The 13,238-nt window shown below is 45.4% G+C and overlaps 1 protein-coding gene across 7 annotated transcripts in view; it reads right to left on the reverse strand.

Annotated features, from left to right (window-relative positions):
* The window catches only part of LOC119445839 (protein strawberry notch homolog 1), a 107,647-nt gene that overhangs the window by 74,636 nt on the left and 19,773 nt on the right, over positions 1-13,238 (reverse strand). For all 7 annotated transcript variants that reach the window (XR_007466044.1, XR_007466043.1, XM_049663672.1 and 4 more), the window contains exons 6-8: positions 10,618-10,702; positions 3,038-3,128; positions 2,197-2,358 (exon numbers count right to left, since the gene is read on the reverse strand). Coding sequence is in view for 5 of the 7 variants with exons in the window: in XM_049663672.1 (XP_049519629.1) it covers positions 2,197-2,358; positions 3,038-3,128; positions 10,618-10,702 (338 nt within the window). In the remaining 2 variants the exon portion in view is untranslated. The remainder of the gene's footprint in view (positions 1-2,196; positions 2,359-3,037; positions 3,129-10,617; positions 10,703-13,238) is intronic.

Below are 13,238 nucleotides of genomic sequence, written 5' to 3' on the forward strand. Positions count from 1 at the left end.
GGTGGGTAAAGTTCACCAAAAATATTCAAACCAAAGAGAAATAAAATGTATATCCCAATGATCTTAACGTCTAGCCTTGATCACTTTGCAAGTTCACAATACCAAAAAAAAAAAAAAAAGTTAACAAAAATGCACCCAACAGCTACTCTGACTTCTCCAGTATTAACTGGGCAAGTTTACTGAACATTTCCAAACCATTCGGTGTAGTCTTGCTACACATCCATTATATTATAACAAATAGATGTATATTGCAATTTTGCAAAACATGCCTTGTCTTGATTATTTCTCAAGTCCGCAATACTAAAAGTTAACACAACGAACACTCACAACAGCTGCTCAGGCTTCTGCAGTATTAGCTGGGTTGGTTCATCAAACATTTCCAAAACATTCAGCATACCATATTTTTCGTTGTATAAGACACGTTTTTCTTTTTCTTAATTTTCTGTGAGTGCGTCTTGTAGAACGGTGCGACCTATGTACATTTTTTTTTAAACTGCCGTCATAATCGAATTTGATGATAATTATGGCCACACGAAGCGGGCCGGTTGACTTAATTGCTACGGGTTCTGTGCACGCTATCGAGGTTCTCGTGATCTGTGCGCACTATCGGGTTCTCGTGATCAAGTTCCAAAACGCCGTGCGAGAAGGATGGAGCAGCAACGCAAGCGGCGGTAGGCCGACCGTGAGTCGATCGACCCCGAAGTCGCCGCATCTGCACATAGCTGTCAAGATACGGCGCACGCCACTGCGTAAACTACACAGTTGCTACGAGAGTACAGGCAGCTCCCCCCCCCTCCCTCCCGGGCTGCCTTCCCGCTTTCCTCCCTTGTGCGCGAGTTGGCTCACCGTCGCATGCTTTCACTCGCACATACAGCATATGGCACGCGGGGACAATGTTATCGCCCTTGGACTTTACACGAAACATCGCGGCAACCACAACAGCAGAAATGCGCCTGGAGTGGAAATATATGGCACCCATACGCTTGCGCGTGACCCACATTCCCAGAGCGAAACTTGTTTAAATAGCTTACCGAAAGAACAGATGCGTCTTATACACCGATGCGACTTGTATACTTTTTTTTTTCGGAAAAACTGCCGTTGTGAGGGGGTTGCATCTTACACAAAGGTGCGACTTATTGACCGGAAAATACGGTTATGTTATTGCAAAGGCACTGAGCGTCAGTTGTAAAGTTGCTGCACTATTGCTCTCTTTAGCTTCACTAGCTTCACTTCGCGCGCAAGGGTAAAAGTGGGAAGGCAAGCCAACGGGCGAAGAGTGAAACGAACGATAGGGTGAGGAAAGCAGTGTAAACACTGCCAGCTGAGCCAGCAGCGTTGCGCGGCACGGGTCTCTCGCTCCGTTCGCGGTTTGACGCAGCGAAGCCTTTCATTTTTTCTCGTGCAAACGTAACCATGTGTGCTCGCGCCGGCGTATTGTTTCTGAAATGGGGAGTTTGTCAGATCGATGCCGATCTACCACAGAAAGGAGGTCCCAATGTTGATATCAGAGTGCATTGCTCATGAAATTCAAGGATTTTCAAGGAAGGAAAAAATTCCAGGACTTTGAAGGGCCTTGAAAACACACTTTTCAGTTTCAAGGGTTTTCAAGGATTTCAAGGACCTGTACGCACCCTGTATATGTATCCAAAGATCAAACTAATTTTGATGGCCTACAGATCTCACCAACCGAAGCTCCCTGGATGATCAAAAGGGGAACTGAGCCAGCAGGGACTCTTCAATAAAGATGTATCTCTTTCTCTCTTTTCCTGGACGTTGCCACAGCACCCTCTCGACTGTTGTGAATTTGCACAAACCCTCGCTTGAAAGCACTGTCTATGCAGCAGCACATGCACTTTGTACTCGCATGCAACCATTTAGAGAGGAGGTGCTAATCGAGTGTTCGGAGAAGGTACCCCTCTTGAATCCGTTTAATATCAGGAGATTTCCAACGGAAGGTTTGTGCGCTTATGAGCGAAACTTTTGCATGAACAGAATTTATTTTTAATGAAACGTGACCCAATGTTCGTATAACAAGCCCGAGTTCATAAACCTTACAAAAACTGCGGGAGAATCTGCAGGTGTGCAAGAATAATAATACGGTTGTCTATGGCCTTCAAGCACATATGTCCAGGCATAAAACACCACACAGTACATAGCCATGCTAGTACACTTAAGACACAAGTAAATGAAGGATACAACTCCATCAAAGTCGTCTCCACACCAGTGCAGGAGCTGTTTGAGTCGTGTCTTGTACTTGCCGCCACTTTGGCTTTCACCAATCAGAGACGAGTACGTGGAAAATATGACGCCCTTCTTCACGCTGCCATTCACCTTGGAGGAGATCTTCGCGTATTTGAACTGCAATGGCAAAATACCCCTTGGTAGTTTAGAATTCCCGCAACTGAAGCCGGGACGACTTTGGTTTTGCAGAAAAACTATTTATGGTTCTTCATAACAAAAGCTGTATCTAAAAACATGCTATATCTGTGCTTCAATCAATTACACGACGGAAAGTCCAATGGACTCACATTTTTAACAATAGATACAACATTCTACAATTAACTACAAACACTCAATCAGCACACGTGAATTAAGATTGCAACATACAGAATGCACATGCATTATCATACATGTTCTTTTTATTAAAAAAAAAAAGCAGAATACAACAGGTCCCCTTTGATATGTAAGGGTAATTTTGCGATAAGCTGAGCAGTTCTGGCAACTCTTTAAAGTTTCTGAAGATTCAGTTGCCTTTCTTTAGGATCTACCTTCAATTAAACAAAATTATTTGAAGTTTTTTTTTTTACATTGGTCTCAAAGGGATTCTGTGGCGCGATTGGGGACGACCAAATTACTTTGGGAAACTGGTAAATTTATTGCAAATTCGTCGCTGTTGTGACGCTTCCAACACACGCTGAGGATAGAAATCAGGCACGTCATTCTTTTATTTTTACTAGAAAGGTGACTTCACCAAAATGACGCTCACTGTAGAAGTGTGACTACGAATACAAAACGAGAAACTCTCGACGATTCCTACCTTGTTTAAAGAATGAACCTCAATTTTTCCAGCACCAATGTCCCGCAGGTCTCGTTCGGAATCATACTTCAAATCATTGGACACGCTTACCCTAAGAGTAAAAGAAAAAATAATAGAAGAAAGGAAAAATCAGGTATACGTCCATAAATATCGAGCTTGCATTGGCATGAGCCAGTGCTGCCTAATACTTATGCCACAAAACATAAGAACAACTGTGTTCACACAAAAGTAATGATCTTTACGTACAGTCAAACCCACTTATAACAATATTCAACTGTCTAGAAAATTCCGTCGCTATAACTGATAAATCTTATACAGTTAACAGGTTTTTCGGAGATGCCTAATAATTCGGACACCTTCGCTGCCCCACCACGTATCCCACAAAGCCAATCACCAAGAGACGTCTGAAATTAAGACACTGAAATCTTTTGCCACATTATTTTTCTGACTTTTTGCCGTGACTGCAGGTCTAAAATGGCACTAATTGAAGCCACCACCGCCGCTGCCATTTTGATTATCTTGCAGCCTTGGACTTGGGCTCTCGCATGCCGATCTGCTGGCAGCTGTTGTAGTCGTTTTGTGCTATCGTTAGGCCTAGCTGCTTCGACATTCGCTATCGAGCTTCCTGCTGTTCGATGCCATGTTTTTCATTTAACAGATTCGCCGCTGTAAGCAATGGTGCAGATTCCAACTTAGCCATCCTCACCGTTGGTGTAAAAATGCGGGAAGCACGGCAAGGATCTAAAGCGTTGCATAATGGCCATTCCTGAAGCTGGCTGATTGGCGGGCTCGCACCGTTGTGCCACCTGTCAAACTTGCCATTTGTTGGCAATAGGCAATGACGCGGTAATCATACCACCGCGCGCGGCACAGTGTCTTGCTGTCTGCCATTTCCTGGACGCTTGTAGCCAACAAATGGCAAATGGCAAGATTAACAACTGGCACCCCCAGCTCCCCTCCCCGCCCTTGTGCCAACTGTTAATCTTGCCATTTGTCGGCTAACAGCGTCTGAGAAATAGCAGACAGCAAGGCACCATGCCGTGTGATAGTACGATTACCGCGTAATTACCATTTATTTTAGTTTCCTTTATTTTATTCATTTATTTAATTTAGATTTTTAGTGTTTCTGCAATTGCTTTAGAGATCGAAGTGGCACCATTTCACAAACATACCACGGCCCTTTCTCGGTGGATCCATCATAATAACTAGCGTCGACTGTACTTCGTTTAATATATATTTAAGTTCATTATCAACAGTATTGTTATTATATGTATTATTATTACAGTAGAACCTCGTTGATATGTTTCTGAAGAGTTCAAAAAAAATTCATTGTACATTAAGGCTACCCTTGAGACCCAACTTTATTTTTTAAGATATCTGGATGAAACTTCTACGGTATGTTCACACCACTAAAATTAGAGGAAATTCAATGTTTCATGAAGCTGTGTGTGTAAACTGCAGAGTTACAGGGGTCTAACGAGGTGGTTTGAATCTCATGCTGCCAGGAAAGACCACAGCCGTTAGAAATCAGCTGTTTATTATTAATTCACAACACTAGTTTTGAAAGCAAAATAAGATCGTTAGGCCCTGGCAAAGTCATTCAGGAACTGAATTAAAAAAAAAAAAAAAACAGCACACAAATCCAACAAGCAGTTCTTGAGATATCGTTTTCCTCAGCACCACTGCCAGCCAAAAAATCCATTCAGAGAAAACAGGCCTTGAAAGTTCAACACAAGTTCTTGCATTAGAAAGCCCCTGCGGAGTAGCTGTAGGGCTGTGGCATGGCTTAAACTTGCCAATTCGAACAGGCGCTCTCGCACGCAGATCCGCTGGCAGCCGTAGCCACCACCATGGCAACGCTAGGCCTACCTGCTTGGACGTTCGCTACCAAGCTTCTTGCTGTTCAGTGCCATGTTTTTATTCGAAAAAATTTGCAGCTGTCAGTAGTGGCGTTGACTCCGCCTTTTGCAATCCCCACCAATTGCTTTAATGCTCGGAAAGCACGACACGTTGTATAACACCGGCTCCTGTCAAAGTACAAACACCAATACACTGGCATGCCTTCAGAGCTATTTCGGACATGCCTGTGGCGATTTGAGCCATTGGGGGCAGTAAAAGGCATGCATTTATTTTTTTGGACTGCCAGATTTTTCGGACTGTTTCACGGCCCCTAGGGAGTCCGAAAAATCAAATGTTGACTGCCTTCCATAATACAGTCGAACCCATTTATAAGCAAAGCGATAATTCCCTGAAAAGTGGTCGTCATATCGGTAGTTCGTTATATATGAACTCGCCCTTAAAAACGCTCAAAAATGAACCGCACTGAAGCTGGCGTCAGTAGTTACAATTTGGCAACACTGTAGGTACGAAAACCAGATTTTCAGTGTCATTTTTGTTGCCGGTGCATTCCCTCACCTAGCTGCACACTTCCGTTAGAAACTTCCATCTAAAGCACGAAGTGCAGCATCGTGTAGCTCTTTCAAAACGCCGCCCGGTTCCGATCACCTCATTTCGAAACTCCAAGCACTGCCGCGATTTTTTATTAGAGCTGGTTATATATTTTACTAAACGGGACATGACTGTATTCTGCACACAAGAGCGAAGTGTTCTAGTTGGCCGGAAGCATAAATTTCAGATACTACTGCAGCATGCCACCATTCTCCGAAGGTCTCGGGCATCATGGGGGCATCATGGTCTCGGCACATCATGGCATTACGACTGCACGTCAGCCACACAAAATCTGTAAAATTAGGTTTATAAACAGGGTTCGTACAGGTTTCCAAAGCAAAAATTCAAGGATATTCCAGGACTTTCCAGGACCAGTCACAGGTTTTTCAAGGACTCATAGCGGCATCCAAAGTAGGTTTTCTTTACTCTAAAATTTCCAAAAATGACTAGTTTTATTGCACTTTCAATAAATAAATGTATATCACAATTATAATAAGAATGTCTAGCCTTGACAACTTCTCAAGATCACAACACAAAATGAACGCTTACAACAGTGGCTGAGATTTCTCCAGTATAGGCTGGGTAAAGTTCACCAAAAATATTCAAAACATTCAGCATAGGGTTATTGCACTAAAATAAAAAGAAATAAATGTATATCCCAATGATGCTAATAATGTCTAGCCTCGATCGCTTTGCAAGTTCACAACACCAAAAAAAAAAAAAGTTCACAAAACACAATGAATGCTCCCAACAGCTACTCTGACTTCTCCAGTAATAACTGGGCAAGTTTACCGAACATTTCCAAGCCATTCAGTGTAGTCTTGCTACACATACATTATATTATAACAAATAGATGTATATTGCAATTTTGTGAGAAATTATCAAGACATGTTTTAAGTCTGCAATATTAAAAGTTAGCACAACGAACACTCACAACAGTTGCTCAGGCTTCTGTAGTATTAGCTGGGTTGGTTCACCAAATATTTCCAATGCATGTATTTTCCGGTCTATAACACGCTTTTTTTTTTCAGAATTTTTCGTCGGTGCGTCTTATAGAACGGTCCGACCTATCTATATTTTTTCCCCTGAAAAACTGCCGTCAAAATCGGATCCAATGTTATGGCCACGCGAAGCGCGCTGATTGACTTAATTGCTACGGGTTCTGTGCGCACTATCGAGGTGCCAGGTTTTCGTGATAAAGTTCCCGAGCGCCACGCGACAACGATGGAGCAGCAATGCAAACGGCGGTAGGCCGACCGCGGTCGATATACCCTGAAGTCTTCGCATCTGCAGATAAGATACGGCACGCGCCGCTGCGCAGACTACGCAGTTGCTACGAGAGTACAAGCAGCAGCCCCCCCTTCCCTCCCGGGCTGCTTTCCCACTTTCTTCTGTTGTGCGCGATTCGGCTCACCGTCGCGCGCTTTCACTCGCACATACAGCATACGGCACGCGGGGACGATGTTATCGCCCTTGGACTTTATACGGAACATTGCAGCAACCACGACTGCAGAAATGCGTCTAGAGTAAATATATATGGCACCCATACGCTTGTGTGTGAGCCGCGTTCACGCAGCGAAACATCACTGCAACTTCTTAAAATCACTTACCAAAACAGGTGTGTCTTATACACTGGTGCGACTTATATACGTTTTTCTTTTTTTAAGCTGCCGTTTTGAGGGGCGTGCGTCTTATAGAAGGGTCCGAATTATAGACCGGAAAATACAGTAATGTTATTGCACTTATAGTATCATAAATACTATTATAACAAGCTTCCACCCAAAGGCACTCAGCATCAGTGGTAAAGTTGCTCCACTATAGCTCTCTTTAGCTTCACTAGCTTCAACTCGGGCGCAAGAGTGAAAGTGGGACAAGGCAGACCGACGGGCGAGGAGTGAAACGAACGATAGGGTGAGGAAAGCAGCATAAACACTGCCAGCCGAGCCAGCACCGAAGCGCGGCACGGGTCTCTCGCTCCGGCGTTCGAAAGGCGTTCGCGGTGAAGCCTTCTGTTTTTCCGTGCAGTTCTGCAAAACTGGAACCATGTGTGCTCGCGCCGGCGTATTGTTTCTAAAATGGAGAGTTTGTCAGATCGACGCCGATCTACCACATAAAGGAGGTCGCAATGTCGATATCAGAGTGCATTGCTCATGAAATTCAAGGATTTTCAAGGAAGGAAAGAAATTCCAGGACTTTCAAGGGCCTTGAAAACGCACTTTTCAATTTCAAGGGTTTTCAAGGATTTCAAGGACCTGTACGCGCGTACCCTGGGTTATCTATGTCATTTCGGGTGGAAAAAAAAAATGCAATGTTCGAAAAGTAAAACATCATTGGGCACCGTTATCAGCAATCAACATCGCGTAAACGAAGCGCCGCCGAACCGTGATCGCCTGATAATGGTGCAGTCACCGCCAACCCTTTGCAACATTGCGTGGCAGACGTGCGTGGTGTAGCATTCTTGGTGACTTGGGCCGTGTTGACAGGAACGTTTTAATGGCTGTTGCTCCCATAGTGGAAATATAGGTGGTCGTTCCAAAACGCTGAAACAGGGACGTCGTTGGGGCATCCGATATCGCCCTAGCGGACGCCATACATCCCATATTTCAGTGCAACTGAAGTCTTCACCCCAGCATCAACTTCTTCCATTGCAGCCAATTTCCCTCGAGGCGGCATGATGCGAACTGCGGTGCAGCCGGTGATGGAACGATGAAACGCATTGGTGTGCGGAGTTGGCCGAGGGTCAGGCGTGTCATTTTTCCTACATGCCATGCCTGCGTCTCAGTCATCTCGGTGTTTTTTTTTCTTTTTTAATTCTGTATCAACACGCAATTCTGTTGGAGTGCGCGCGATTTGGCTGCTTTCACACGTGCGCACACGCCGAGCCTCCCGTCTCTTCTTCCCCCCCCCCCCCCCCCCCCTAATCAACACGCGATTGTTGGTGCATGCAGTTTGGCTAGTTTGGCCGCTTTGACACGTTAGTGACTGTTGGTGATATAACAACACAAATAATTAGCTAAAAGCAAAAAAAGGCAGCAGATATATTCCAGCACAGACAAGTAAAAAGTATGAATCAACCGAATGTACGCAATGGCAAAGTTTGAATTAAGCGGTTTTAAAGTACATTGAGAAGACAGCGGGCCAACTGAAAATTTGAAACTTGTTTGCATTAACCGAAAGTTAGAATTATCAGAGTTTGAATTATCGCGAGTCTACTGTATACGAAGTGTACTCTTTGGCGGGTGCAGGTGTTCAGCTTGCATCAGTCGCTCTGCGGCTCTGCTTGGGTTCAGGTTAGCAGTTACCGTCACTTGAGCTTTTACGGAGCCAGCAGGGTGGACAATTGCCACACGTTGCTACCTCGGCTGTTGTAAACTGAGAGAAGTGATGCCACTCGCAGTGATGGGTCACGGCCGCTCTCTGTGCATCAGAGGTGCTGACGCCACATATAAGAGGTACCATACTCGACAACAGATGACGCCACTTCGATTTTCTATTTAATTTTCTCGCTTACAAAAGCTCTGTTTTCGTTATGAATGAAGAATTCGTTCTTACAGAAGCCTAATCTTTCAAACTAGCTCGACTTAATATTTGCCTTTAGTGCGCCATTAAGCTCAATTCTATTTCTTTCTTATAATTCATCGCTCACGAACACAAGCAGACATCTGCCCAGGCTACTGACAAGGCGTGGAAAGGAAAATAATTGAAATAGCATCACTACATTACCTTGGTTCAAATTTTCACCTTGTGAAGGTAAACTCTGCAAGCTTTCTGATCATAAAGGATTAGAGGTATCATGCTTTTTTTCTTGTTATAAAAATTGGGCGCATTTAGATTCGGGTGCACAACAGTTGCTTATGTTGAACCCATATAACTGGGTGCATGTTGGTTTTCGGTACAGGTTACAATTGGGAAAATGTATTCGAGCGATCCTTAAAATTATGATGGTTGCTCTGGTGCCAATGTAAGTACCGCTCTCGAACTGGGCAGTTGAGTAATGCATCGTCACACATGCAAGAAAACAGTGCAAGTGCTAAGTGAAGAGAATGTACAGTAAAAGCTCGTTAAATCAAATTTCACAGGGACGCTTAAGAAGTTCGAATTAAACCGAATTCGAACTAGGGAAAGTCATTTAAAAACAGCCAGATTTGAGACCGGGTTACCACAAAGAACTTGTAACTCTCAATATTTATTGACCAAAATAATCTGTGATCACTTTTTGCTTTTCCTGAAAGTGATGGCCATCAGTTCGTCTTCCTAAGTGCGTAAGTGACGCAGAGCTTCATCTTCACCCTCCTTGAAGTTGAAAAATAGGCACGCGACACCGAGCGCCGCCATTACAGTAGCCGACCGATTTTTCGGACTTGATGGATATTCTGGACTTCATATATGCACCGTCAGGGTTCCCATATTGATAATGCAGTTTTGAGACCGATTTTTCTGACGATTTAGGCCCCAAAGTTCGATTTTCCAGACTAAACCACCCGTTCCTGGCCACCCTACCCGATCTTGGGGGCCGCCATGTTGGACTTTCCGCTGGCTTGGCTTCCAGTAGCCCGCTCTATGGCCTCCCAAATTAGGAGCGCACGCTATCAATAGAGAATGCACGTAAATTCTTTTGTCCCACTGGACATGCCTGTTCTTCCTTGGCTGAATAAACGCTCCAGGGGACATCACTTTTCCCGTTTTCTTACTTTTTTTCGGTCAGCACTATCATCATAACCACTTATTGCTGGTTCATATTATTATCAGCGTGCAGCAGCGCGCAGTTCGAATTATTGATGGAGGAGCCGATGCACGTGTGAAATAACGAGTTAGTTTACCCAGGGACGCCTATGCTGTGTGGCCGAACCGAGACAGTCAGTTCGAAATATCTAAAAGTTTGAATTAATGAGGTGCAAATTAACAAGCTCTTACTGTACTAACAATGTAACTGAGTTGGACCTTGACCTACTACATACCATTTGGCTTATGATTGAAACACCTTTTTTTTCTAGAACATTAACCACAGGCTTCATGCACATCAAACAAGTATTTGCTACAAGAGCTACATAGCATTCTTTATATACCTTTCACAGTGCAATTAAATATGCAACTACACAACGTGTCACGATCAAAAGGCAATGGAAGCTTACCAGATAGCTCTCTTGCGACCCAAGAGGTAGTTCTCATAAATAATCCCTGCAATGGTTCGACCTTTGCCCACACCAGCACCGTCTCCTGCAAAATTACAAATGTGTGTAATGATCTATCACCTCAAGAATCTGGAGTGACCATGAAAATGCAGTGTCACTGTTTTTCAAGCAAAGTGGCAAACAGCCTAAACTGTGCCAGCATTGAGCAGCCAATATAGAGTGTTAGCGTGTACAATATTCTGGTACAGTCGAACTCCCTTATAACCGCATACCAGTTTCAACAATATATTGGATATAACAATGAGTAGCCAATGCATCGCTATCAACTTTTGTACGTGTTCTATGGCAAAATAAACTGCTTACTACAATGCTCTCCATGCCAGGTTATCGGTTATAATAATTAAACCTGGCTAATGTGTGTGCTCCGAAAGGAATAAATAGAACAAAAAATCCCTGAGGAAAAAAAAGGAACGGCCACACTCACCTGCGTGCCACACACTACGCACGGCACGCCTTTGTCGGATCGTTGGTCTTACACACCCCTCTTCCGGCTCCATTCCACTCCTCCGATACACAAGAGGACTCCACTGTGCTGACATCAAAGGAGTGGAAGGAAGATGGGAGAGGGGTGCACGAGACGGACGATGCACAGGGCTATGAGACAAAGGCACAAAGGTGGGTGGTAGTGGCTTTAGTCTTATTTTCCTGCATATTACAGCGAAGCTGCAAAGAGTTAAGTTCAAGGAGATAGTGTCCGCATGTAGAAAACCACGTTACCTAGCAGGAGAGGAGAGGAAAAGAAGAGCTCAACCCTGCGAGAATGGTGTGAGAAGGTGCAGATGAAAAGGTGAACGGGGAGGGAGGTTGACGTAAGTTGTGCCGTCCAATACTCGCGTTGGAGGGAGAGAGTGTGAGGCTGTGTATGAAAAAAGTAGGTCAACGGAGGAGTGGGGAGTGAGAGGAGCTCGCGTTAGCGTTGCCTGTATATACGGAGCTTTGGTCAAGGACTCTGTCTGGGAACGTTGTAGAAAAGCACGAGGGCCGCGCTAGGAACGCCGTCGCCCGTGGACGCCGAGCCAGTTTTTCAGAGCCGGGCATTGTAGAGCCACAATCGTCTAAGTCAGGGGTTCTCAAGCATGTTCGTTCCAGGGAACCCTGATAAGCTCCATGATGCGCCAATGAACCCCCCCCCCCACCAGTTTAACCGAATTAAAATGTCCTAATTAACCAAATGTCTTTGTCAGCGTCGGCAAAGCCCTCAAAGGTTATCCTGGCTGGAATCGACATGCCGGCAGCGCGCAGATCGTCGAAGGCAACGTCCGCGGAGGGCAGTTCGCGGATGGCAGTTCGTTCGAAGGCACGGACGAAGACGAAGGAGCAGTCGGTGCCATCGCTGTAAACGGCGAATCCGCTCGACGAAAAGCGCAGCACGAAACAGCTAGGAACTCGGTGGATGCTGAAGGTCGGGAAACGTGATCACTGAAGATAGCGCGCAGCAGCAAACGATCACCGCAGACACGACCGCAGAGCTGGCAGAGCTGACAAAACAACACGCGAACGAACACAGTGAGGTTTGGCTTGGCTAAGCTACGGCTGGCAACGGATTGACACGTACGGTTTCTAGGTTACGGCAGCCGCGGCGCGGTGCGGCGGTGCTGCTGGCCACACCTGCGATGCGAGTATGGTGGGTTCGAGGATATGAAAACAGCCAAAATGGCGGCGGCGGTGGTGACATTCGGTCGGCGGTTAACAGTAAAAAGTCCGGGAAATCGGATGGCGAAAGCTATAAGCGTCCGGAATTTCGGACTTTTTAATACATTGACTCTATGGGGAACTTGACGGTGCCACAGATGAGTCCGGGAAATCAGGCATGTCCGGAATTTCGGGCGTCCGGGAAATCGGACGTCGACTGTATATGGAGCTTTGGTCAAGGACTCTGTCTGGGAACGTTGTAGAAAAGCACGAGGGCCGCGCTAGGAACGCCGTCGCCCCGTGGACGCCGAGCCAGTTTTTCAGAGCCGGGCATTGTAGAGCCATCGTCTAAGTGTTAAAAAATACACCAGAGCGCCAGCTTCGCTGGACTTCCCTCTTCACAAGGTGGAAGGGCTCTGACTTTTTTTCGGCGCAGACACCCAGTAGCCAGATTTAATTGTTATAGCCAGTTATGTGGCATGGGAACATCGTAGTAAGTAGTTTATAAGAGCGCAGTTCTTAGGCGCTCGTTCCAGCAGCAAGCGTCGGCGTCCCTCGTTTACGAAGCAAACCGTCTTTGACTACTTGAAAAACAAGGGGAAGATCCTGGAGGTAGCAGAAGTGTCTGCAGGGAAGCATAAAAATTTCTACGATGACAGCCACCCGAAGCTGGAAGAGGGCCTGAACATGTGCCTGAGCACCACTGTAGCTAGGCAGATACCAGTGTGTGGCGATCTGCTCAGACAAAAAGAGGAGAGATGCTGGCCCTGCGCATGAATATTACTGGCTTTAAATTCAGTGATGGCTGGCTGCGGAACTCCAAAAAAAGGTACGACCTGGCGTTTAAACGAATGTGCAGCGAGAGTGATGCTTCTACAAGTATGGCTTTTTGGGCTAGTTGGTTAGATACATCAGAGGTGGTCATAGCG

Source organism: Dermacentor silvarum, chromosome 3 (genome assembly GCF_013339745.2).
Source record: "Dermacentor silvarum isolate Dsil-2018 chromosome 3, BIME_Dsil_1.4, whole genome shotgun sequence".
NCBI lineage: Eukaryota > Metazoa > Arthropoda > Arachnida > Ixodida > Ixodidae > Dermacentor > Dermacentor silvarum.